At 38.5% G+C, this 24,471-nt stretch overlaps 6 protein-coding genes across 6 annotated transcripts; all 6 read left to right on the top strand.

The window, feature by feature from the left end:
* Positions 1-1,188: 1,188 nt before the first annotated feature.
* LOC121179554 (transcription factor HES-5-like) lies at positions 1,189-1,704 on the top strand. Its single transcript, XM_041034457.1, has 2 exons — positions 1,189-1,266; positions 1,372-1,704. Exons 1-2 carry the CDS (start codon positions 1,204-1,206, stop codon positions 1,702-1,704), a joined length of 396 nt encoding a protein of 131 aa, XP_040890391.1. The 5' UTR covers positions 1,189-1,203.
* Positions 1,705-4,667: 2,963 nt separating this feature from the next.
* On the top strand, positions 4,668-5,324 carry LOC121179555 (transcription factor HES-5-like). Its single transcript, XM_041034458.1, has 2 exons — positions 4,668-4,790; positions 4,902-5,324. The coding sequence occupies exons 1-2, from the start codon at positions 4,668-4,670 to the stop codon at positions 5,322-5,324; spliced, it is 546 nt and encodes a 181-aa protein (XP_040890392.1).
* Positions 5,325-8,208: 2,884 nt separating this feature from the next.
* LOC121179557 (enhancer of split mbeta protein-like) lies at positions 8,209-9,016 on the top strand. Its single transcript, XM_041034461.1, has 2 exons — positions 8,209-8,331; positions 8,441-9,016. The coding sequence occupies exons 1-2, from the start codon at positions 8,209-8,211 to the stop codon at positions 8,771-8,773; spliced, it is 456 nt and encodes a 151-aa protein (XP_040890395.1). The 3' UTR covers positions 8,774-9,016.
* Positions 9,017-11,828: 2,812 nt separating this feature from the next.
* LOC121179525 (transcription factor HES-5-like) lies at positions 11,829-12,485 on the top strand. Its single transcript, XM_041034415.1, has 2 exons — positions 11,829-11,951; positions 12,063-12,485. The coding sequence occupies exons 1-2, from the start codon at positions 11,829-11,831 to the stop codon at positions 12,483-12,485; spliced, it is 546 nt and encodes a 181-aa protein (XP_040890349.1).
* A 5,103-nt stretch (positions 12,486-17,588) lies between these two features.
* Positions 17,589-18,166, top strand: LOC121179580 (enhancer of split mbeta protein-like). Its single transcript, XM_041034493.1, has 2 exons — positions 17,589-17,711; positions 17,821-18,166. Exons 1-2 carry the CDS (start codon positions 17,589-17,591, stop codon positions 18,151-18,153), a joined length of 456 nt encoding a protein of 151 aa, XP_040890427.1. The 3' UTR covers positions 18,154-18,166.
* Positions 18,167-22,526: 4,360 nt separating this feature from the next.
* Positions 22,527-23,091, top strand: LOC121179576 (protein hairy-like). The gene is made up of 2 exons (XM_041034486.1): positions 22,527-22,649; positions 22,759-23,091. The coding sequence occupies exons 1-2, from the start codon at positions 22,527-22,529 to the stop codon at positions 23,089-23,091; spliced, it is 456 nt and encodes a 151-aa protein (XP_040890420.1).
* Positions 23,092-24,471: the final 1,380 nt, after the last annotated feature.

Here is a 24,471-nt window from a genome sequence, read left to right as displayed (position 1 = left end):
TTCCCTTTTTAACAAATAAATAAATAAATAAATCACAAACCTTTTTTTAAAATTACCTTTTTTAAGTGTTAAGCCAGGGTTTGAAAAAATGTTGTTGATTTCGATAATCAACGTAAAAAAAAAAATGGTTTGTCTCTTTCCTGTATAGAACTGTTGACAATATTTGATTAGGTTACAAGGGATACAGATGGTATTCATTAAAAAAGTACATACTTGTACCAGTTATATGCAGCTTCTGAGATAAAAAAAAAAAAAAAGGTTTGATTTTGGAGCACATAGCTCCAGATCTTCTAAGAGAGAACTGTTTACTTCCAGCTTTTCTCTTTCCAAAAGGCCACACTTTGAAGCTAATGTGATGCTAATTGAGACACACTTGTATTGATCCTTCAGTAAAAGCAGTGAAAGGGCAGAGTGTGGGAAACCAGGGAAAAGTGACTCACAGAGGCCCCGTGGGACTAAAGATCAAGACCTCTGCCCTGGAGAGACAGAGGTTAAGAAGGAATGTTGTGGCATTAAAATGAAAACCTGCTCATGCGTTTCAAAACTAAGACTACATAATAGTGGACATGAAGAGCTCTGCATCAGAAATATGAAATAAAGCATGCCTTGTAAATTAAGACAAATTTTGGCTGTGACTTCTTGTTGATGGCTGTACAGTCTCGACAACAAAAGACATCTATGTAAGAAAAATAGGTATCTGTGTGGATATTTCTGGTGAAATATGCTTTAATACTTATTGTCATGTACAACATTTCATGACATGCAACAATGTTGGGTAAGTGTGATGCTTTTGATGTTGTACCACCAACAATTTTAATAAGCATTTTTTAATTTACATGGATTTTCTATTTACATTTGATATTTTATTTATAAGTGAGTCTTGTACATTAACTGTATGCAGAGTCTATGGTCTAATACATGTGTGTGATGGACTGATGAGCATGTGCTCAGTCAAAGCCATTGACCTGGTCCTCCACCTGTTCCCCTGAGATCTAACTATTGTCCACACAGCAATAACAGCATTTAGCATGTTGCATCTTTCAGTGTCTCACCAAGCTCTCTGATTTGCTGAGATTGTGAGAAACTCCTGCCAGACCAGGACCCACACATTCATATGGAGATGTGGGACTATAAATAGGAGGGATGAAGCCAGCACAGATCAGATTCTCTCTACAGAGACCTCTACAGCACAGAGATCCAGACATGGCGCCTACAATCACAGCAGCAATGACCAACTCTCAGGAGCATCTGACTCTGACCCACAAGGTAAATTGAGAATCAACAACACTTAAACTTTATTCATGAGAGGTTGTCTGTGCTAACAGCACAACTAGAATAGGTTTATTAATGACTTTGTTCTTCTCTGTGCAGCTCAGAAAGCCTCTGGTGGAGAAGTTACGCAGAGAGCGAATCAACAGCAGCATTGAGCAGCTCAAGTCTCTCCTGGGTCCAGAGTTCCTCAAACAGCAGCCAGACTCCAAGCTGGAGAAAGCAGACATCCTGGAGATGACAGTTTGCTTCCTGACACAGCTGCAGCAGCAGAATCAGCAGCACAGAAGACTGCTCAACCACTTCAACAAGCTGCAGTCTCCCTCTGATAACAACCTGACAGAGGCTGACTTCTCTCCTCTGAGCTCCACAGTCCACACCAGCATCACCAAAGAGAAGAGTCCAGTCAACAGTGCCCTCTGGAGGCCGTGGTAGACACCTACAGACTCAAGTTACTCCCAGTCAAACTGAGATGACCATGTTGGTCAAAGATGAATGGAACTAAACTCTATGAAGTTTAAGGACTTGTTCTTCTGTGTGAACAGAAGGTTGTTTAAATACTTTATTGTGTTTTTCAAATTTTCTTGTTGAGAAAAAAAACATAATTTCCTGTGGAAATATTTAATCAGAGTAACATTATCTTTCATTTTAAGAAAGAACCTCCGTCATGCATGTTGCATGAATCATATCAAACATTAAACAAATGAGCATTTACTTCTGTGCAAACCTGTTTATTACTTTGTGGTGTTACACGATGAAATGAAGTATACTACTTCTTCTTCATCATTTTGATGAAATCTTTAATTGTCCTTTGGCGGACATGCTGTTTAAATTTACGTAATTTCAATATCTTTGATTACTCAGTATTGATCAGTTATCAGATCAATGTGTATTTTTTATCCTTATGTTGAAAAGGTTTGCTTATCAACCTGATACATCAAGGACTGTAATCCCAGTGACTTTTATTTTCTGAAAATGTGTTGACTTCCTACGAACGTACATGAATCACTTAGTGATTCTCATAACTTGATCTGTTCCAAGATCAGTTTTGTCTTATTTGCCTTTGTTATAAAGTGCAGATTCAATCTGAAATGTTTTATGTAAAACTGAACAATGAGGAATCTCACATTGTTTGTCTTTTGTAAAGACGACTGGACGACTGGAGTGCACAGTGCACTCATTTTGAGTGCACTGTGCCTTGGAGATGTCACCAAGTTATTGTAGTGATGTATCATCACAACTATCTGCCTCCATTAGGAGCTTTAAAAATGTTTCACTGAGTTCACTTCAATAAAGAAATGAATGTAATCTAATGAGATTTTGTATTCACTTTTTTTTCTTATACCTTGTTATGCTATTATGATTCAGAATCACTTTTTCAAGGGTCCATTTTTAGTATTTTTCTCCCATAACTAACAGGATAAAGTAATAAATATTAGCATTCACATCTGGCAGAATCACAAGGCAACAAACCAAGTGGGGACATTTTCATTATGTCATTATCATTTTCATATGTCAAGTGTTAGAATGTGAAACCTTCAACGTGAAATTCTTTCCCTAAAATCAGGCCACACATTACAGCTAATGTGATGCACAATGAAACGCACTGTGATTGTTCCACCAGTGACAGGACAGATTGTGGGAAACCAGAGGAAACTCACTGATAGACCCGCAGTGGGACAATAGATCCAGACCTCTGCCCCAAGGAGACAGATGCTAGAAGGGAATTGAAGTGCTAAAACAAAAATGTGTTGCTCTGTTTTAAATCAGTTTTGCAAACGTAGAGCTCTGTCAACACAATATCCACCAGTTCATCATTAACAGTTGTGATAATGTTACGATTGTTTTTGTTTTATGTCAGTTACATAACATATTACACTGAACTATAACCCCTAACCTCAAATTCAAAATGTAAGCCGAGGTTTTCCAACATTTCTGACGAGTCTCAGAAAATGTAGTCTTCATACTACTGAGATGATTCAGAACATTTTTGAAATGTGAATTTTACCTCTGTTGATTCTGTGCACTTAAGACCTATTTTACCCTTCATTTAGAGTCTGGTGTTTGGATTGCAAGCTCCAAGAATGTGAATGTTTACTGTACTGGTCTGCAACGTTGCAAAAAAAACTTTTTAATATATTTCTAAATGAAATCTTGAGAGGCCTTTATCTTAGAAAACAAAAAAGTGCACTAAAATTGAACGCTAGAAATTATGTGCTGACTGGAATACCTGTTTTAACTCAGCACACTTTGCCCATTAACCTCCAGTTAATGGGACCTTCAGTTAATGGACAAAGTGTGGGAACCCTCTTAAGGGGACAGTCACAGTTCAAGTTGATTAGTATTCTTAATCACACAATCAGCCGCCTCTTGTCCAGTGGGATTCGGCACACTTCAGGAAACAGCTGTCTCAACCTCCCACTCTCATGTGAACATGTGAATTACTGATCCATTTGATGATATAGGAACTTAATTTTGACTGGGTAGACACATTTTCTGCAAGTGCAAATTCTAAAAGTGGAAGCCAGTTTAGCCTGATGCCGACATTTGATGTAGTTTTGTACAGCATTTTAAAAATCAGACAAAACGCCATCGTCAGCCAGTAAGGTTCTTTCCCTCCAGATGGTCTGGTGACGTCAGACCGTCTCTTTTACAGCACACGTCCAGCATCCGTCACAAAAGCTGCTTTTGTAGTGCATTGCCTATTCAAAGGCTCAGTGTGGGAAACTGAGAGAAACTTTCTACTCACACTCCTGCTACATCTGGACACCAGGAAGACTTTGTCTAAATGTAATCATTAATATCTATTAAAAAAAATACCCTGATATCTGATGTTGTCTTCCAGTGCCTTACAGAGCTGCCAAAAAGCTTTCGTTTTAAAGTAAAATTGAATAATTTTCAGTCATTGCAAAACTGAGCACAGCAGAGTGATTATTACATAATACTAAATATAGTTTTAGTCACTTTCCAGAGACTTTCTAAACAATAAATACATTTTCTAATCACATTTGCTCACATGTATTTTATAGAGAGAATTTTGCTCTTCACAACCCTGTATGTAGAGTCTTTAGTTTCACATGTGTGATGGGATGATCAGCATGTGCTCAGTCAAAGTCATTGATCCCAGCATCAGGCAGGAGACCTGCTCCCTCTACAGGGTCACCACTTTCCCATATTCACACAAAGTCTCTGTGAGTTTCTCTCCATCACCCTCCAGTCCTCCACCTGTTCCCCTGAGATCTAACTATTGTCCCTGACTAATCTGACCACTGAGCATGTAGAGGTTCAGGAATCCCTTTTCTTTTCTTAGGCTCTCTGATTGGCTGAGACTGTGAGAAACTCCTGTCAGACCAGGACCCACACATTCATATGGAGATGTGGGACTATAAATAGGAGGGATGAAGCCAGCACAGATCAGATTCTCTCTACAGAGACCTCTACAGCACAGAGATCCAGACATGGCACCTACAATCACTGCAGCAATGACCAACTCTCAGGAGCATCTGACTCTGACCCACAAGGTAAATTGAGACTCAACACTTTTAAACATCACTTATTAGAAGGTTTCTTTTTTAATGCCACCACTATACTGCAGAATAAGTTTATTAATGACTTTGTTCTTCTCTGTGCAGCTCAGAAAGCCTCTGGTGGAGAAGTTACGCAGAGAGCGAATCAACAGCAGCATTGAGCAGCTCAAGTCTCTCCTGGGTCCAGAGTTCCTCAAACAGCAGCCAGACTCCAAGCTGGAGAAAGCAGACATCCTGGAGATGACAGTTTGCTTCCTGAGACGACTGAAGCAGCAGAATCAAGCTGTGGACTCAGCAGCTGTCAATCAAGGCTACTCTCTGTGTGTCCAAGAGGTGGCACACTTCCTGTCCAAGGAGGACATGAACACACAGTCCCAGAGAAGACTGCTCAACCGCTTCAACAAGCTGCAGTCTTCGTCTGACAACAACCTGACAGAGGCTGACTTCTCTCCTCTGAGCTCCACAGTCCACACCAGCATCACCAAGGCAAAGACTCCAGTCAACAGCGCCCTCTGGAGGCCGTGGTAGACACCTACAGACTGGAGTTGTTACCAGACAAACTGAGATGACCATGTTGGTCGAAGGTTACTGGAACTGAATTCAGTGAAATTTAAGGACTTGTTCTTCTGTGTGAACAGAAGGTTGTTTAAATACTTTAATGTTAATTTCAAATGTTCTTGTTGAGAAAAATGACATTTCCTAGGGAAAAAGTGAAATATGGAAAAACTGTCTTTCACATTAAGAAAGGAAATCCTTTCTTAATGACTTTATGACTCAAATCAAACATTAAGCAATTAAGCATTTATTAAAATGTGCAGCTTTATGTTACTTTCTGGTGGTATGTGATGACATGATCTGTACTAAGTGTGTCAGTGATCACTTTGATCAAACACTAGCTTTCCTCTCTGAGGACATTTTGTTAAAATGGACTTGGTCTAATAATTCTAATCTCTTTGATTGGTCAGCATTGATCTGTTATAGGATCAGTGTGTATTTTTTCCTTTTGTCTGAAAGGTTTGCGTATTAATCTGGTGCTGTCTGTGCCAGTGAATGTTTTTCTTTTATGAAAGTGAACTGACCTTACTGGGTATTAACCCATTCATATCACTTTGTGATTATCTCAACCTGATCTGTTCTAAGATCAGTCTTATTTTCTCCTTCACTTTTATTATAAAGTGTAAATGTGTATTTTAAAAAATGTTTTCTGTGGGGCTATGTTATAACTGATCTCACACTGTTTGTGTCTTTTGTAAAGACGAGTGTTCCTCTGCTCATTTTGAGTACACTGTGCCTTGGAATTGTTACCAAGTTATTGTTGTGATGTAACATTGCATCTATTTGCCTCCAGTTGAAAATGTCATCCTTTATTATTGCCTTTCCTTTGAATAAACCAAAACATAATCTAATCAGATGCATTTTGTGCTCTTGTGCTACTTCTTTTAATGCATAGCTACACTGCTACACAAACCTCAGTGTTGAAGCCTAGACACGATTCTCTTTCCACAATGTAAACAGGCCTATTTTTAATTCATAGAAAACCCATTCTTTAAATGTGGATTGATGACTTTTGATTAGCTGACATCATCAATGTCACTCTAGTTAAATGCAACAGGTCACTATAAGTCACCAAACCAAGTAGAGACATTTGCAAAGTCCCTTTGATTATGTTTCGATGACAGAACTTTAGCTGAGTCATCATTTTTGGGTAACTGTTGGGTTTGGGTGTTGGAATGTGAAAAGTTGTGAAAACTTCAAAGTTAGATTTTCTGTCCTACAAGAGAAAAGTAAACAGTTCTCTTCTATGAGAGGCTGCACATTTTAGCTAAGTGCATGATGTGAAACGCTATGAGAGACATGTTTATCGATCCTACAGTTAAATCAGTGACAGGAGAGTGTGGGAAACCAGAGGAAATTCACTCACAGGGTCCCAATGGGGCAATAGGTTATGACCTCTGTCCTGAACAGACAGAGGTTAAAAGGGACTATGTTGGTATTAAACTAAAAACCTATTTCTTTCAAATCATGCTCATTAAGTTAGTCTACTGTTAAAACAACACAAGCCAACATCAACAGTTTTGAAAATACTGCAAGCCAATCAAGTAGAAACAAATAGTTTTATGGTTTAAAATAACAGATGACAAAATTCTGGTAAATTAAATAACATGTTAGATGAAAATATACCTGCAGTTTCTGACAAATATTGAGTCTCAGGAAACAGTGACAGCAAAAGTAATTTAAAGCATTGGTTTCTGCTTGTGCCAAAACAATCTTGTTTTATCATGACAGACTTAACAGGCTGTCAGTGGACAGAATGTGGGAAAGCAGTGGAGGACTAAGTCCCAGTTCAGCTTCATTAGCATCTTTAACCACACCAGCAGTCGTCTATTGTCCAGAGGGACTTGGCACACTTCAGGAAACAGCTGTCCCTGACCCACTCATCCTCTTCAAAGGAACAGAAACTTTGATCCAGTAAAAAATATAAAACCTCTATTTTTTTGACTAGATATTTGAATTTGAAAAGTAGGCGCCAATAAACTGCTGAACTGTCAAGTATTTTTTGGTTATATTCAAAAAATAAAACAAACCTTGGAGGCAACCAATGAGGTTCTTTCCCTCCAGATGGTTGGTGACGTCAGGCTTGTCTCCATTACAGCACATGTCCATCATCTGTGACAAAAGCTCCTTTCAAAGTCCTTTTGTAGTGCACTGACCACATCTTTCAAAGACTCAGTGTGGGAACGTGAGGAAAACTTTCTACTCACACCAACTAACAGTCACAAGAAAGAAGACACACCTGCTACATCTGGACACCAGGTCGGCTTTGTCTAAATTAAGCCATTAAGTAAAAATACCAAAATATCAGTGCATTGCAACACAGTTGAAGAACAACCTTCATTTTAAAATGAATTTGAAAAAATGGCAGAAACGCATGCAGTATAACCCCTTATACAGCAGACTGATCACTACATAACAGTATTGTATATATACAGGATGTGTAAAATTACACCAGTTCTCAATTAGACCACCTTCATGATATTGCACTGAATTTCACTCAAATACATAGATTGTATGTTGAGTTTGTGGGCTCACACGTGTGAATGGACAGTCAGCGTGTGCTCAGTCAAAGTCATTGATCCCAGCATCAGGCAGGAGACGTGCTCTTTCTACAGGGTCACCACTTTCCCAGATTCACACAAAGTCTCTGTGAGTTTCTCTCCATCACCCTCCAGTCCTCCACCTGCTCCCCTGAGTACTATAACTATTGTCCACTACTAATTTGACCACTGAGCATGTGGCAGCTCAGCAGACCTTTTCTTTTCTTAGGCTCTCTGATTGGTTGAGACTGTGAGAAACTCCTGCCAGACCAAGACCCACACATTCATATGGAGATGTGGGACTATAAATAGGAGGGATGAAGCCAGCACAGATCAGATTCTCTCTACAGAGACCTCTACAGCACAGAGATCCAGACATGGCACCTACAATCACTGCAGCAATGACCAACTCTCAGGACCATCTGACTCTGACCCACAAGGTAAATTGAGGCTCAATAAAACTTAAACTTCATTCATAAGAAGTTGTCAGTTCATTCTAATATTTACTCCAGAATAAGTTTATTAATGACTTTGTTCTTCTCTGTGCAGCTCAGAAAGCCTCTGGTGGAGAAGTTACGCAGAGAGCGAATCAACAGCAGCATTGAGCAGCTCAAGTCTCTCCTGGGTCCAGAGTTCCTCAAACAGCAGCCAGACTCCAAGCTGGAGAAAGCAGACATCCTGGAGATGACAGTTTGCTTCCTGACACAGCTGCAGCAGCAGAATCAGCAGCACAGAAGACTGCTCAACCACTTCAACAAGCTGCAGTCTTCCTCTGATAACAACCTGACAGAGGCTGACTTCTCTCCTCTGAGCTCCACAGTCCACACCGGCATCACCAAAGAGAAGAGTCCAGTCAACGGCGCCCTCTGGAGGCCGTGGTAGACACCTACAGACTCAAGTTACTCCCAGTCAAACTGAGATGACCATGTTGGTCAAAGATGAATGGAACTGAATTCTATGAAGTTTAAGGACTTGTTCTTCTGTGTGAACAGAAGTTGTACTTTGTGTGTTCTTCTCTTTGTGGAAGACGACATTTCCTGAGGAAATGACATCAACAATATCTTTCAATTTAAGAGAGAGAACATCTTGTCATGCATGTTGCATGAATCAAATGTGATTGCATCAGCAATTATTATTATACATCACTGTCCTTCATGTATTGACAGTGTATAATGCTATGATAACATTTGTTATCCTTTTATTGGTATTGATCATTGTGATAAAATCTTTAAATGTCCTGTTTTATGGACGTAATTTTCACAATGAACTTTACATCACTTTAATCTTTCTGATTATTCAACACTGATCTGTTGTAAGATCCAAATATTCATCTTCTTTTTCTAAAAGTTTTCCTTTGAAGATTTTGTGCTTCACTGTGCATCATGTTTTTGTAAAATATGATGCAATAATGATACTTGTATCTCTCAAACAGTATTGATCATTTTGATCAAACATCTTAACTGTCCTTTTTACGGACATTTTGTCATAATGGACTTTCCATCACTTTATGTGATTATTGAAAACTGATCTGCTTTAAGATCAATATGTTTATTCTTTTACTGTAAAAAGGTTTCTTTACTGTCACAGTTTTCCAGTGACAATATAATTTGTACATGTTAAGAATTACCTGAAATTTGGGGTTATTCAGAATGTGACCTGTTGTGAGGTCAGTTTTTACTATTATTTTTATCTGTTCATTAACTGCAAACATTTAATCCATTGGGTACTGTGTCCTCAAGTACTGTAAATTGTTTGTCTTTTATAAAGACAGTTGTTCCCTTACTCTCTCTGAGTACAGTGTCTTGTAGAAATCTACAAGTCATTGTTGTGATGTATCATCACCTCTAACCTTTCATGCTTTTTGTGGCCTTGTTGAATAAACACACACTACCAGATGAAAGAGTTGTGTTCTCATGTCATTGTGTGTCATTATGACCCTCATTCTAATAATATAAAAATATTCTCGAGTTATGTTTTAAATTTAAATTTAAATGATACAGGTCCATTGTTCATTGTTCCTACCTTTGAATGAAATATCAGAGAAAATTCAGCACATAGTGATTGTTTATCTATAACAAATGTCTTAACTGTTAATCTGAGCACAGCAATTATCAATGTTATTTCACTCTGTCAAATAGAATAAGTCAAGTCTTCAAACTAAATGAGAAAATATACATTGTAAAGACACTTTTGCTGCGCCTTTACTTTGGTTGGTGTTTTAAAATCAAAAGTATAAATTTGAAAACCTCCCTCTTTAAAGGGCTCACACATTGTCTCTAATGTGATGCATAATACGACACACTTCTATTGTTCCTCCAGTGAAAGGACAGAGTGTGGGAAACCAGAGGAAACTCACTCACAGAGCCCTGTGGGACAATAGATCCAGACATCTGGCCTGAAGAGACACAGATTAACAGGGACACTGACTCTCAAAATGCAAATTTCTTGAGTTTCAAATCATATATTAAATTTAAACTTTTTTCTTTCATTATGATAAAATTCCCTTCACTAGTTTTACACACACTATGTAGCCATTTCCTAAGGTTGATACTTAATAAAATCATGGAAATTTTTCAATTACGGATACATTAAGTGCATTAAGTGTAAAAGTAGATTGATATTTAGAATTTAAAATATACAATATTGGTTTGTTTAATTTCACAAACATTTCAAGATCACAGCCTTATGATATTTGGCCTTTGAAACCAAGACAATGGACTACAAACAATATGACTACAGCCATGTTGAAATCAGTGGATATAGGTTATATTTACACTATAGGCTTGTAAAAATTAAAATCCCATTTAAATGTGATAAAAGTGATTTCCCAAATGCATTCCATTAAATCAGATTTTGACTGAATATATTTGGAAATTATGTCTTGATTAGCATTTCACTGTAAAAATTAAGATATGGCCTCAAGTTAAAAGAGAAGCCTCAAACTTTTGGATGTCGGTAAACTCTTCATTTCTTTTAATGCACAGAGTGTGGGAATGCTCTGGAGAGCAGAGTTTAGACTAATCAGCATCCTTGATCCCACCAGCAGTCGACCATTCTCCAAAGGGATTTGGCACACGTCAGGAAACAGCTGCCTCAACCTCCACCCTCATGTAAAGAGCTGAAATTTTTAGCCAGTGGCTGATACAAGGGCACAGTTATGATTGGAGCATCAAAATGTGTGACAGTGACTGAAAGTTGATTAAATAATCTGCCAAATTCATTGAACTGACACTTTCTGATAAAACTTTCATTGTACTTTTAAACATTGCAAACTGTCAGAGCCAGCCAATGGCGTTCTTTCCCTCCAGATGGCTGGTGATGTCAGGCTCTGTCTCTACTACAACACACGTCCGGCATCAGCCACAAAAGCTCCATTCAAAGTCCCTTTGTGGTTCATTGACCGCAGCTCAGGGAGTCAGTGTGGGAAACTGAGAGCAACTTCACTCACACTGACAGCAAGGCACAAGTCACAAGACTGTGCCACATCTGGACAGCAACATGATCACTGTTATTATAAATCAGTTAAATACATCGTGGCATCACAGCCTCTTTTAATGCCCACTAACATTACCTTGCAATATACAGCATCTTAAAAAGAATAATATTCAGAAAAGAGGTCAAATTTGATCAGCGTGTGAAGGTGACATCAAAGTCATTGATCCCAGCATCAGGCAGCAGACCTGCTCTCTCTACAGGGTCATCACTTTCCCAGATTCACAGAGTCTCTGTGAGTCTCTCTCCATCGCCCCCCAGTCCCCCACCTGTTCCCCTGAGATCTATCTATTGTCCCTGGGGCAGTTTAACACCATTCAGCATGTTGCTGTTCCACATGCCTTATTGTCTCACCAAGCTCTCTGATTGGCTGAGACTGTGAGAAACTAAAGCCAGTCCAGGACCCACACATTGATATGGAGATGTGGAACTATAAATAGGAGGGATGAAGCCAGCACAGATCAGATTCTCTCTACAGAGACCTCTACAGCACAGAGATCCAGACATGGCACCTACAATCACTGCAGCAATGACCAACTCTCAGGACCATCTGACTCTGACCCACAAGGTAAATTGAGGCTCAACACTTAAACATCACTTATTGGAAGGTTTCCTTTTTTTAATGCCACCACTTCACTCCAGAATAGGTTTATTAATGACTTTGTTCTTCTCTGTGCAGCTCAGAAAGCCTCTGGTGGAGAAGTTACGCAGAGAGCGAATCAACAGCAGCATTGAGCAGCTCAAGTCTCTCCTGGGTCCAGAGTTCCTCAAACAGCAGCCAGACTCCAAGCTGGAGAAAGCAGAGATCCTGGAGATGACAGTTTGCTTCCTGAGACGACTGAAGCAGCAGAATCAAGCTGTGGACTCAGCAGCTGTCAATCAAGGCTACTCCAGGTGTATCCAAGAGGTGGCACACTTCCTGTCCAAGGAGGAAGTGAACACAAAGTCCCAGAGAAGACTGCTCAACCACTTCAACAAGCTGCAGTCTTCCTCTGATACCAACCTGACAGAGGCTGAATTCTCTCCTCTGAGCTCCACAGTCCACACCAGCATCACCAAAGAGAAGAGTCCAGTCAACGGCGCCCTCTGGAGGCCGTGGTAGACACTTACAGACTCAAGTTACTCCCAGTCAAACTGAGATGACCATGTTGGTCAAAGATTAATGGACACAAACTCTATGAAGTTTAAGGACTTGTTCTTCTGTGTGAACAGAAGGTTGTTTAAATATTTTATAGTGTTTTTCAAATTTTCTTGTTGAGAAAAAAAACCAACATAATTTCCTGTGGAAATATTTAATCAGAGTAACATTATCTTTCATTTTAAGAAAGAACCTTTGTCATGCATGTTGCATGAATCATATCAAACATTAAACAAATTCTTCTTCTTCATCATTCTGATGAAATCTTTGATTGTCCTTTGTGTGGACATGCTGTTTAAATTTATGTAATTTCAATGTCTTTGATTACTCAGTATTGATCAGTTATCAATGTGTATTTTTTATCCTTATGTTGAAAAGGTTTGCTTATCAACCTGATACATCAAGGACTGTAATCCCAGTGACTTTTATTTTCTGAAAATGTGTTGACTTCACTTGATGCGAACGTACATGAATCACTTTGTGATTCCTATAACTTGATCTGTTCTAAGATCAGTTTTGTCTTATTTGCCTTTGTTATAAAGTGCAGATTCATTCTGAAATGTTTTATGTAAAACTGAACAATGAGGAATCTCACATTGTTTGTCTTTTGTAAAGACGACTGGTCCTCTACTCATTTTGAGTGCACCGTGCTTTGGAGATGTCACCAAGTTATTGTAGTGATGTATCATCACAACTATCTGCCTCCAGTAGGAGAATCACCGAATTCATTTCAATAAAGAAATCAGTGTAATCTAATGAGTTTTGATGTTGATTCGTCATTTCTTCTTATACTATATAAAGGGAGTTTTTTTCTTGTCACTGTCGCCTTAAGTGCTTCTCTGACCTCAGGCTCTGGGTCTCTGTAAAGCGCTTTGAGACAATTTGGATTGAGGAAGGCGCTATATAAATAAAACTGAATTGAACTGAATACCTAGTTACTATATTATTATGAACGATCATTTCTACAAGTGTCTTATTTTGGCATTTTTTTCACATAACTAGCAAATGCTGCTACATCACTGTAATTCAATAATAACCATCAGAATTCACACCTGGCTGCAGAGGGCTTTTTCATGAGTACACCTACAGCCCCACTTTAGCTTTAATCTGAGAATAGTACAATTTCATGTGTATTGATAAAGAGATTTGATGAACTGATATCATCCATTTCACCCTATTTACATGCAGTGGGTCATTGTTATTCATCAAACCAAATGGAGACATTTTCTTGATTGTTTCCAGACATAAAGTGACTGCTGAGTCATAGATGTGTTGGAATGTGAAAACTTTAAGGACTGTTGTCTCCTAATGTGATGGGTAATGAGACACACTTCAATTGTTCCTCCAGTCAAAGGACTAAGTGTGGGAAACCAGAGAAAACGCACTCTCAGAGCCCTGTGGGACAATAGACTGGGACATCTGTCCTGAGGGAAAATGGTGGGATCAATGAAAATCTGCTTGTTTGTAAAGTTAGTTCTCTATTGAAGTCATATCAGCCAACATCAAAAGTTCAGAAAATATTGCAAATTGATCATGCAAAAAATATATAGATATTTTATATGTACTGAATAACAAATTGTGCAATTTGATTGTTACATGATATAAGAAACTCTGAAAACTTTGAAGTTTCTGACAATTACAGTATTATGAAAACTGAGTCTTTATAGAGTATGAATTGAACAAAGTAGAACATTGTTGAGTGTGAATGTCAGGCAGAGAACTGTGGTGATTTTGAGAGGTTCAGACCCATTTTGCCTTTTTTATCTGAGTATTTTTATTTTTACAACTTACTGCATTTTTAAAGAACATGAAAAATTGAGTTTTATGTTACAAAAAAAAACAGAAAAAGAAAAAAATATTGAATCCTAGTTGATAAAAACTAATCCTGTTGTAACCTGGCACACAGTTAACAGGCTGTCAGTGGACAGAATGTGGGAAAGCAGTGGAGGACTAAGTCCCAGTTCAGCTTGATTAGCATCTTTAACCACACCAGCAGTCGTCTATTGTCCAGAGGGATTTGGCACACTTCAGGAAACAGCTGTCCCTGACCCCCCCCCCCCCCCCCCCCAACCTCCAAGTATAAAGCTATAATTATCAAATACTTAATGATGCCAGGGTTGTATTTTGACTGGATTTTTAATTTTTTGTAACAAGCTGCAAGCTGAAAATGTGGGTGCCAATATAGTATAACTGCAGAGACTTGATGTATTTTTTGATTATATTTTTTAACAATATCAAATCTTGGAGAGAACCAATGAGGTTCTTTCCCTCCAGATGGTTGGTGACGTCAGGCCCTGTCTCCATTACAGCACACGTCCAGCATCCGTCACAAAAGCTCCTGTCAAAGTCCTTTTGTAGTGCAGTGACCACATTATTCAAAGACTCAGTGTGGGAAACTGAGGAAAACGTTCTACTCACACCAAATACCAATAAGACAGAGGGCACACCTGCCACATCTGGACCCAACTCAGTTTAATAATATAAGTATAATAGTTTAATAATATTAGATTTTGTTCTGAATTTCACTGAAATGCACTGAAACTCAGTGTTTTCGCAACTTCACTGTCCTTCATATATTGGCAGTGTATAATGCTATGATAACATTTGTTACCTTTTTTTATTGGTATTGATCATTGTGAAAAAATATTAAAATGTCCTTTTTTAATGGACATGTTTAATAATGAACTTTCACCATTTTAATCTTTCTGATTACACAAGACTGATCTATTTTAAGATCCAAATGTTTATTCTTCTTTCCTCCTTTATATCACATAATTTTGCAATACTTCTGTGCTTCACTGCGCATCATGTATTGGTAAACTATTATGCAATAGTAATATTTGTGTCCTCTTGAATAGTAAGTAATTTTTCTCATTGTGAATATTTAATCATAATGGACTTTCTACCACTTTGTGTGTTCTGAGATTGGAATTTACTTTTGCTTTTTTTTTGTTCATTAACTGAAAACATTTAATTCATTTGGGGAAAAAACCCTCAAAGGACACAGAGTACTGAGTCTCTGTGTACTGTAAACTGCCTTTTATAAAGACAGTTGACCAACTTACTCTCTCTGATTAAAGTGCGTCTTGTAGAAATCTGCAAGTCGTCGTGGTGACGTATCAACACCTCTAGCTGGAGCTTTCATACTTTTTCTTGCTCACACATTGTCTCTAATGTGACGTACAATAGGACACACTTCTATTGTTCACCAGTGAAAGGACAGAGTGTGGGAAACCAGAGGAAACTCACTCACAGAGCCCTGTGGGACAATAGCTCAAGACCTTTGCCCTGAACAGACACAGATTAAAAGGGACACTGACTCTCAAAATGCAAACTTCTTAAGTTTCAAATCATATATAAAATTTTCACTACAATAAAATTTTTATTAACTAAAATTCCCTTCAGTGTTTTACATACAATATTTAGCCATTTACTAAAGCTGAGACTTAATAAAATCATGGAAAATGTTTGTCAGTTACGTTAAGTGTAAAAGTAGACTGATATTTAGAAATTAAAATATACAATATTTAGTTTGTTTAATTTTAGAAACATTTCAGGATCACAGCCTTATGTTATTTGGCCTTTGGAAACAAGACATTGGAAAAAGAACTATATTAAGAAACAAAACCTGACAGGCAATTGTTTTACTGAAAGAACGACTATAGACAAGTCTCACATGGAAATCAGTGGATATAGGTTTTACTTAAACTAGGTTTGTAAAAATTTAAATCTCATTTAAATGTGATAAAAGTGATTTCCCAAATGAATTCAATTAAATCAGATTTTGACTGAATATATTTGGAAATTAAGTCTTGATGAGTAAAAATTCCAATAAGGCCTCAACAAGTTAAAAGAGAAGCCTCAAACTTTTGGATGTAGGCAAACCCTTCATTTCTTTTAATGCACAGAGTGTGGGAATGCTCTGGAGAGCAGAGTTTAGATTAATCAGCATCCTTGACCCCACCAGCAGCCGACCATTCTCCAAAGGGATTTGGCACACGTCAGGAAACAGCTGCCTCAACCTCCACCCTCATGTAAAGAGCTGAAATTTTTAGCCAGTGGCTGATACAAGGGCACAGTTATGATTGGACCATCAAAATGTGTGACAGTGACTGAAAGCTGATTAAATAATCTGCCAAATTCATTGAACTGACACTTTCTGATAAAACTTTCATTGTACTTTTAAACATTGCAAACTGTCAGAGCCAGCCAATGGCGTTCTTTCCCTCCAGATGGCTGGTGATGTCAGGCTCTGTCTCTACTACAACACACGTCCGGCATCAGCCACAAAAGCTCCATTCAAAGTCCCTTTGTGGTTCATTGACCGCAGCTCAGGGAGTCAGTGTGGGAAACTGAGAGCAACTTTACACACTGATGGCAAGGCACAAGTCACAAGACTGTGCCACATCTGGACAGCAACATGATCACTGTTATTATAAATAATTTAAATACATGATGGCATCACAGTCTCTTTTAATGCCCAATAAAACTGGGCACTATAGCCTGTTTAATACCCAAAGGAAATGCCTGTTAAAATACAGTATTTTACTTGAAAAAAGAGATGAAAGGTCTAAATTAAAATTTAACTACATTATTAAGACAGAATAAAAGTGACATGGCTGCACAGCAGATTCAGCCTCAACAGAAATGTTTAGATACAAAAACTTACTTCCACAGAATAATTAATTTAGTTGCTTATGAAATGGATTAATAACAACAGCTATAATTAACTATCACACTTCCACGTGTGTGATGGGATGATCAGCGTGTGCTCAGTCAAAGTCATTGATCCCAGCATCAGGCAGCAGACCTGCTCTCTCTACAGGGTCATCACTTTCCCACATTCACATAGATTCTCTGTGAGTCTCTCTCCATCACCCCCCAGTCCTCCACCTGTTCCCCTGAGATCTATCTATTGTGCCTGAGGCACTAACACCATTCAGCATGTTGCTGCTCCACATGCCTTATTGTCTCACCGAGCTCTCTGATTGGTTGAGACTGTGAGAAACTCCTGCCAGACCAAGACCCACACATTCATATGGAGATGTGGGACTATAAATAGGAGGGATGAAGCCAGCACAGATCAGATTCTCTCTACAGAGACCTCTACAGCACAGAGATCCAGACATGGCACCTACAATCACTGCAGCAATGACCAACTCTCAGGACCATCTGACTCTGACCCACAAGGTAAATTGAGGCTCAACATTTAGACATCACTTATTGGAAGGTTTCTTTTTTAATGCCACCACTTCACTCCAAAATAAGTTTATTAATGACTTTGTTCTTCTCTGTGCAGCTCAGAAAGCCTCTGGTGGAGAAGTTACGCAGAGAGCGAATCAACAGCAGCATTGAGCAGCTCAAGTCTCTCCTGGGTCCAGAGTTCCTCAAACAGCAGCCAGACTCCAAGCTGGAGAAAGCAGACATCCTGGAGATGACAGTTTGTTTCCTGACACAGCTGCAGCAGCAGAATCAGCAGCACAGAAGACTGCTCAACCACTTCAACAAGCTGCAGTCTTCCTCTGATAACAACCTGACAGAGGCTGACTTCTCTCCTCTGAGCTCCACAGTCCACACCAGCATCACCAAAGAGAAGAGTCCAGTCAACGGCGCCCTCTGGAGGCCGTGGTAGACACCTACAGACTCAAGTTACTCTCAAACTGAGACCATGTTGGTCAAAGATGAATGGAACTGAATTCTATGAAGTTTAAGGACTTGTTCTTCTGTGTGAACAGAAGTTGTACTTTGTGTGTTCTTCTCTTTGTGGAAGACGACATTTCCTGAGGAAATGACATCAATAATATCTTTCAAGTTAAGAGAGAGAACATCTTGTCATGCATGTTGCATGAATCAAATGTGATTGCATCAGCAATTATTATTATACATCACTGTCCTTCATGTATTGACAGTGTATAATGCTATGATAACATTTGTTATCTTTTTTTATTGGTATTGATCATTGTGATAAAATCTTTAAATGTCCTGTTTTATGGACATAATTTTCACAATGAACTTTACATCACTTTAATCTTTCTGATTATTCAACACTGATCTGTTGTAAGATCCAAATATTCATCTTCTTTTTCTAAAAGTTTTCCTTTGAAGATTTTGTGCTTCACTGTGCATCATGTTTTTGTAAAATATGATGCAATAATGATACTTGTATCTCTCAAACAGTATTGATCATTTTGATAAAACATCTTAACTGTCCTTTTTATGGACACTTTGTCATAATGGACTTTCCATCACTTTATGTGATTATTGAAAACTGATCTGCTTTAAGATCAATATGTTTATTCTTTTACTGTAAAAAGGTTTCTTTACTGTCACAGTTTTCCAGTGACAATATAATTTGTACATGTTATGAATTACCTGAAATTTGGGGTTATTCAGAATGTGACCTGTTGTGAGGTCAGTTTTTACTATATATATTCTTTTATTTGTTCGTTAAATGCAGACATTTAATCCATTTGAGAAAAAAACTCTCAAAGGACATTGAGTACTGTGTCCTCCAATATTGTAAATTGTTTGTCTTTTGTAAAGACAGTTGTTCCCTTACTCTCTCTGAGTACAGTGTCTTGTAGAAATCTACAAGCCCTTGTTGTGATGTATCATCACTTATTTTATACTTTTTGTGGCTCATTGTGCCTTGTTGAATAAACAAACACTGCCAAATGCAACTGTTGTGTTCTCATGTTGTGATTTACAATATGATGATGAAAGACAGACATTCTACTTTTTTCATTTTCACTTAACTGATAGAAGTCTAGAGTAACAGTTCATGCATAACAAACCTGTCTAGTGTAAATCTAAGCACAGTAAACTGTAAAGTGGTTCGATTAAGATTTTTGATGAAGAGGGATTATCAATGTTATGTCACTCTGCTTATCTGGAGTAAGTCATCAAACCAAATTAGATACTGTTTCTCCACCATTATTTTGATATAGCTGTCAGTTGCATGTGTATTAATGTAAAGAATTTAAACTTAAGAATTTCCCTCTTCAAAGAGCTCACATGCTGTATCTAATGTGATGTATTATGGGACACACTTCTATTGTTCCTCCAGTGAAAGCAGTGACAGGACAGAGTGTGGGAAACCAGGGGAAACTCACTCACAGAGCCCTGTGGGACAATAGATCCAGACCTTTGACCTGAAGTCAAAGCGTTTAAAAGCGCCACTGGCTATCAACATTCCTCAAAGATATAGATCAGCTTGAACTCTTACTATACTCTCAGTTCATCTAGTTAACTTATTTAACATCAGATTCTTGGTTAATCACTCTTGACGCTGTGTTTGTCAGAATTACACCCTCATAAACAGCAGACATTTTGAAACAGAATATACCTGCACACAGTTCACATGCTAAGAACAGTTGTGGAAGAAGAACTCAAATCCTTTACTAAACTTCAAATAGCAATACTACACTGCAGAAATGCTCCTGTCACAAGTAAAACTTATCATTTCAAAATTTAACCTAAGTAGAAGTACAAAACTATAAACATGAAAATATACGTGCTTATGTTCTGTTATATTATTAGATTATGATTCTTGATGCACTCACGTATGCATCTCTGCAATGTTGCAGCTGATAGAGGTGGGGTTAATACAGTAAACAATAAAGTCAACAATAAATAACAGTTAAGTTTTGTTTTAAACCTGCAATAACACAATCAAGCAAAAACATACTTCAAAACAAGACACTCTTCACACACATACCGAACACTTCACCATCTTATTAGCTAACAACTCCAAGTATTCAACACTACCCTTTAAGACTTGTAGTGTTTGATAATACTGAGTGACCAGACATTTGTTGTTGGGAAAGGGTGTTAAGGCACCCCAGTTACAACCTTAACACAGTTTAAAATCCACTTCTTGATTTATAAAAGCAAAAAACAGAAAAGTGATTTTATTGCATTGACTCCATCCAGACACAACACACCAAGCCTAGCTTAAAGCCAGTCTGGTACGGTTTGGCTTAGCTGTGGAAAATAAAACCGTGAAACTGCCTTTTTTTTTGTTTTTCCACACATAAAATGAATGTTTCACAAATCTGAAACTCTGATTTTAGTGTCCAGCTTCTCTCGGAAAAGTAGACCTGTTTTGACAAATCAAGCCCGAGTCTGAGTGTAGAGGTTTTTTTGATGTGCACCAGACCTGGTGTAGTCTAGACGCAGAAAAAATAGCTGTGAAATCTCCCTTTCCTCACTTCCTATTTATTAAATAGTTTTAACTCATTTTAAGTGCAATTCAATGATAAGGCTTCACTCACCACTGAAACTTGGAGGGATGAGGGTGGGCGGTGAACCGTCTGAGGATAATATCCGCCGTCCATGAACGGTAACGGTTAAATCGAATTTTAGGATTCAAACAAATCCCCTTTCTCCCGTCTCTTGTGTACTTTTACGTTTTTAAATAAACTGACTTTGTTTGTTTTGTTAATCCAAAAAATCAGCCGCCTGCTGGTAGAAGTCCGGACAGAGAGCAGCAGGACCAGTGTTTCGGCGATGAGTGAGTCGGGTTTACAGGGTTCACCTGACGCACATTAGCCGTTAAACGTTTACACGTTTAAACGTTAACGTTTTTTTTTTTTTTTTTTTTTGCACTTCCGTCGTCCCCAAATGTTTCTTCAGGTGCCACACTATCCTGCCTCCCTATTGCTGCTGAGTCACAAAAACTTTTATAGAGCATTCAAACGTTAATCTGTCGTCGTTAGCTACCTACGTTTTTGTTTTTTGTTGTATAGATTATCCACTTCCGGTCACATTAATTACGACCTGAGTGAACAAACTCACATGATCGGACGTTCCGACCTGTCAGTGTTGTCATTTTACAATAGTAACTGTTTAATTGTTTGGAGTAGTTAATTATGACGTTTCTCGTATTGCTTAAATACCTTTATAATAACTTTCAGGGGTACTTTATCTGGGAGCCACACTCTCAATCCATGGCGCCTACCCACTGGGTGATGTCCGTTTATAGAGAGTCTCATGTTTATTTGCCACTAACAAACAGAGACTGGGAAAGCTGTGTGTGTGGGGGGGGGGGGCAGAACTGGGTGATAATGATACCCCCTCCGGCAGCAGCAAAGGAATTATCCAAAGGAATTTTGGCACACTTCACACAAGTATCCCACCCCCACCCCCCCCAAAACCTCCCACCCATATGTAAAGTTTATGGTCAGGAATGAGACGAGATTAGGACTTGAAGCTCAAACTTACTGGAAACTGTGTGAGATGCCAAATAAGTGATACTTTATCGATACTTTTTTTTTTTCACCATAATTGCAAATTTTTACAAACTGTCAGTGCCAGCCAATCAGATCGTTTCCCTCCAGATGGTTGGTGATGTCGGGCAGCCAGCATCTGTCACATAAGTCCCTTGTTGTTCATTAACAACAGCTCATGGAGTCAGTGTGGGAAACTGAGCTCAGCTTGTTACTCACACTGCCTACAAGGCACGTGTCAAAAGACTCTGCCACATCTGGGCAGCAGTGTGACAACTGTCTTGAGTTTATTTTAAATGCCATGACTGGACATTACTCTGTTTACTCACATCATTTTGTTAAATGGTCCATTTTGAATGATGCAAAATACGTGCTAAAGAAAAAGAAAACAGCTTCTGAGATTATAATTTTTTTCATAATTCATATATTGCAGCATTAATGTTTTTTTCCCTTCATGTGTGATGGGATGATCAGCGTGTGCTCATTCAAAGTCATTGATCCCAGCATCAGGCAGCAGACCTCCTCTCTCTACAGGGTCACCACTTTCCCAGATCCACACAGAGCTCTGTGAGTCTATCTCCGACCCCCCTGCCCAGTCCTCCACCTGTTCCCCTGAAATCTAACTATTGTGCCTGAGGCACTAACACCATTCAGCATGTTGCTGCTCCACATGCCTTATTGTCTCACCGAGCTCTCTGATTGGTTGAGACTGTGGGAAACTCCTGCCAGACCAAGACCCACACATTCATATGGAGATGTGGGACTATAAATAGGAGGGATGAAGCCAGCACAGATCAGATTCTCTCTACAGAGACCTCTACAGCACAGAGATCCAGACATGGCACCTACAATCACTGCAGCAATGACCAACTCTCAGGACCATCTGACTCTGACCCACAAGGTAAATTGAGGCTCAACATTTAGACATCACTTATTGGAAGGTTTCTTTTTTAATGCCACCACTTCACTCCAGAATAAGTTTATTAATGACTTTGTTCTTCTCTGTGCAGCTCAGAAAGCCACTGGTGGAGAAGTTACGCAGAGAGCGAATCAACAGCAGCATTGAGCAGCTCAAGTCTCTCCTGGGTCCAGAGTTCCTCAAACAGCAGCCAGACTCCAAGCTGGAGAAAGCAGACATCCTGGAGATGACAGTTTGCTTCCTGACACAGCTGCAGCAGCAGAATCAGCAGCACAGAAGACTGCTCAACCACTTCAACAAGCTGCAGTCTTCCTCTGATAACAACCTGACAGAGGCTGACTTCTCTCCTCTGAACTCCACAGTCCACACCAGCATCACCAAAGAGACGAGTCCAGTCAGCGGCGCCCTCTGGAGGCCGTGGTAGACACCTACAGACTCAAGTTACTCCCAGTCATACTAAGATGACCATGTTGGTCAAAGATGAATGGAACTGAATTCTATGAAGTTTAAGGACTTGTTCTTCTGTGTGAACAGAAGTTGTACTTTGTGTGTTCTTCTCTTTGTAGAAGACGACATTTCCTGAGGAAATGACATCAACATTATCTTTCACTTTAAGAGAGAGAACATCTTGTCATGCATGTTGCATGAATCAAATGTGATTGCATCAGCAATTATTATTATACATCACTGTCCTTCATGTATTGACAGTGTATAATGCTATGATAACATTTGTTATCATCTTTTTATTGGTATTGATCATTGTGATAAAATCTTTAAATGTCCTGTTTTATGGACATGTTTTCACAATGAACTTTACATCACTTTAATCTTTCTGATTATTCAACACTGATCTGTTGTAAGATCCAAATATTTCTTTTTTCTAAATGTCACAATTTTTGTGATACTGTTTTTCTTCACTGTGATTGATGTTTTCATAAAACAATAGTGACACTTATAGCTCTTTTAAATGTCCGTTTTATGGACATTTTGTCATAATGGACTTGCCATTACTTTATGTTGTTACTAAAATTTGATCTGTTTTAAGATCAATATGTTTATTCCTTTTGCTGTAAAAGATTTCTTTAATGTCACACTGTCACAGTTTTCTAGTGACAATATTATTTTTACATTTTGAGAAGTACTGTAAATTGTTTGTCTTTTGTAAAGACAGTTGTTCCCTTACTCTCTCTGAGTACAGTGTCTTGTAGAAATCTACAAGCCGTTGTTGTGATGTATCATCACTTATTTTATACTTTTTGTGGCTCATTGTGCCTTGTTGAATAAACAAACACTGCCAAATGCAACTGTTGTGTTCTCATGTTATTGTGATTTACAATATGATGATGAAAGACAGACACTCTACTTTTTTCATTTTCACTTAACTGATAGAAGTCTAGAGTAACAGTTCATGCATAACAAACCTGTCTAGTGTAAATCTAAACACAGTAAACTGTAAAGTGGTTTGATTAAGATTTCTGATGATGAGGGATTATCAATGTTATGTCACTCTGCTTATTTGGAGTAAGTCATCAAACCAAATGAGCAAATGTATTAAAGACACTGTACTATTATTTTGGTATAACTGCCAGTTTCTTGTGTCTTAGTGAAAGTGTTGTGTTCTTATATCATTGTGTGTCATTATGACCCTCGTTATAATAATGGAAAAAATATTCTGTAGTTATGTCATGTCATCATCTGCAGGGGCGACTGCGACCAGTCCACAACACACCGAAGTCCTATGGCACCTCCCACGGGTGGTGGGCCCATGGGAGGTGGTGCCGCCTGGAGTGGGGCGTCTGTAGTT

This window comes from Toxotes jaculatrix, chromosome 3, assembly GCF_017976425.1.
Source record: "Toxotes jaculatrix isolate fToxJac2 chromosome 3, fToxJac2.pri, whole genome shotgun sequence".
Taxonomy (NCBI): domain Eukaryota; kingdom Metazoa; phylum Chordata; class Actinopteri; family Toxotidae; genus Toxotes; species Toxotes jaculatrix.
The sequence above is the reverse complement of the archived record's forward strand: the minus strand, read 5'-3'. Positions and strand labels throughout refer to the sequence as shown.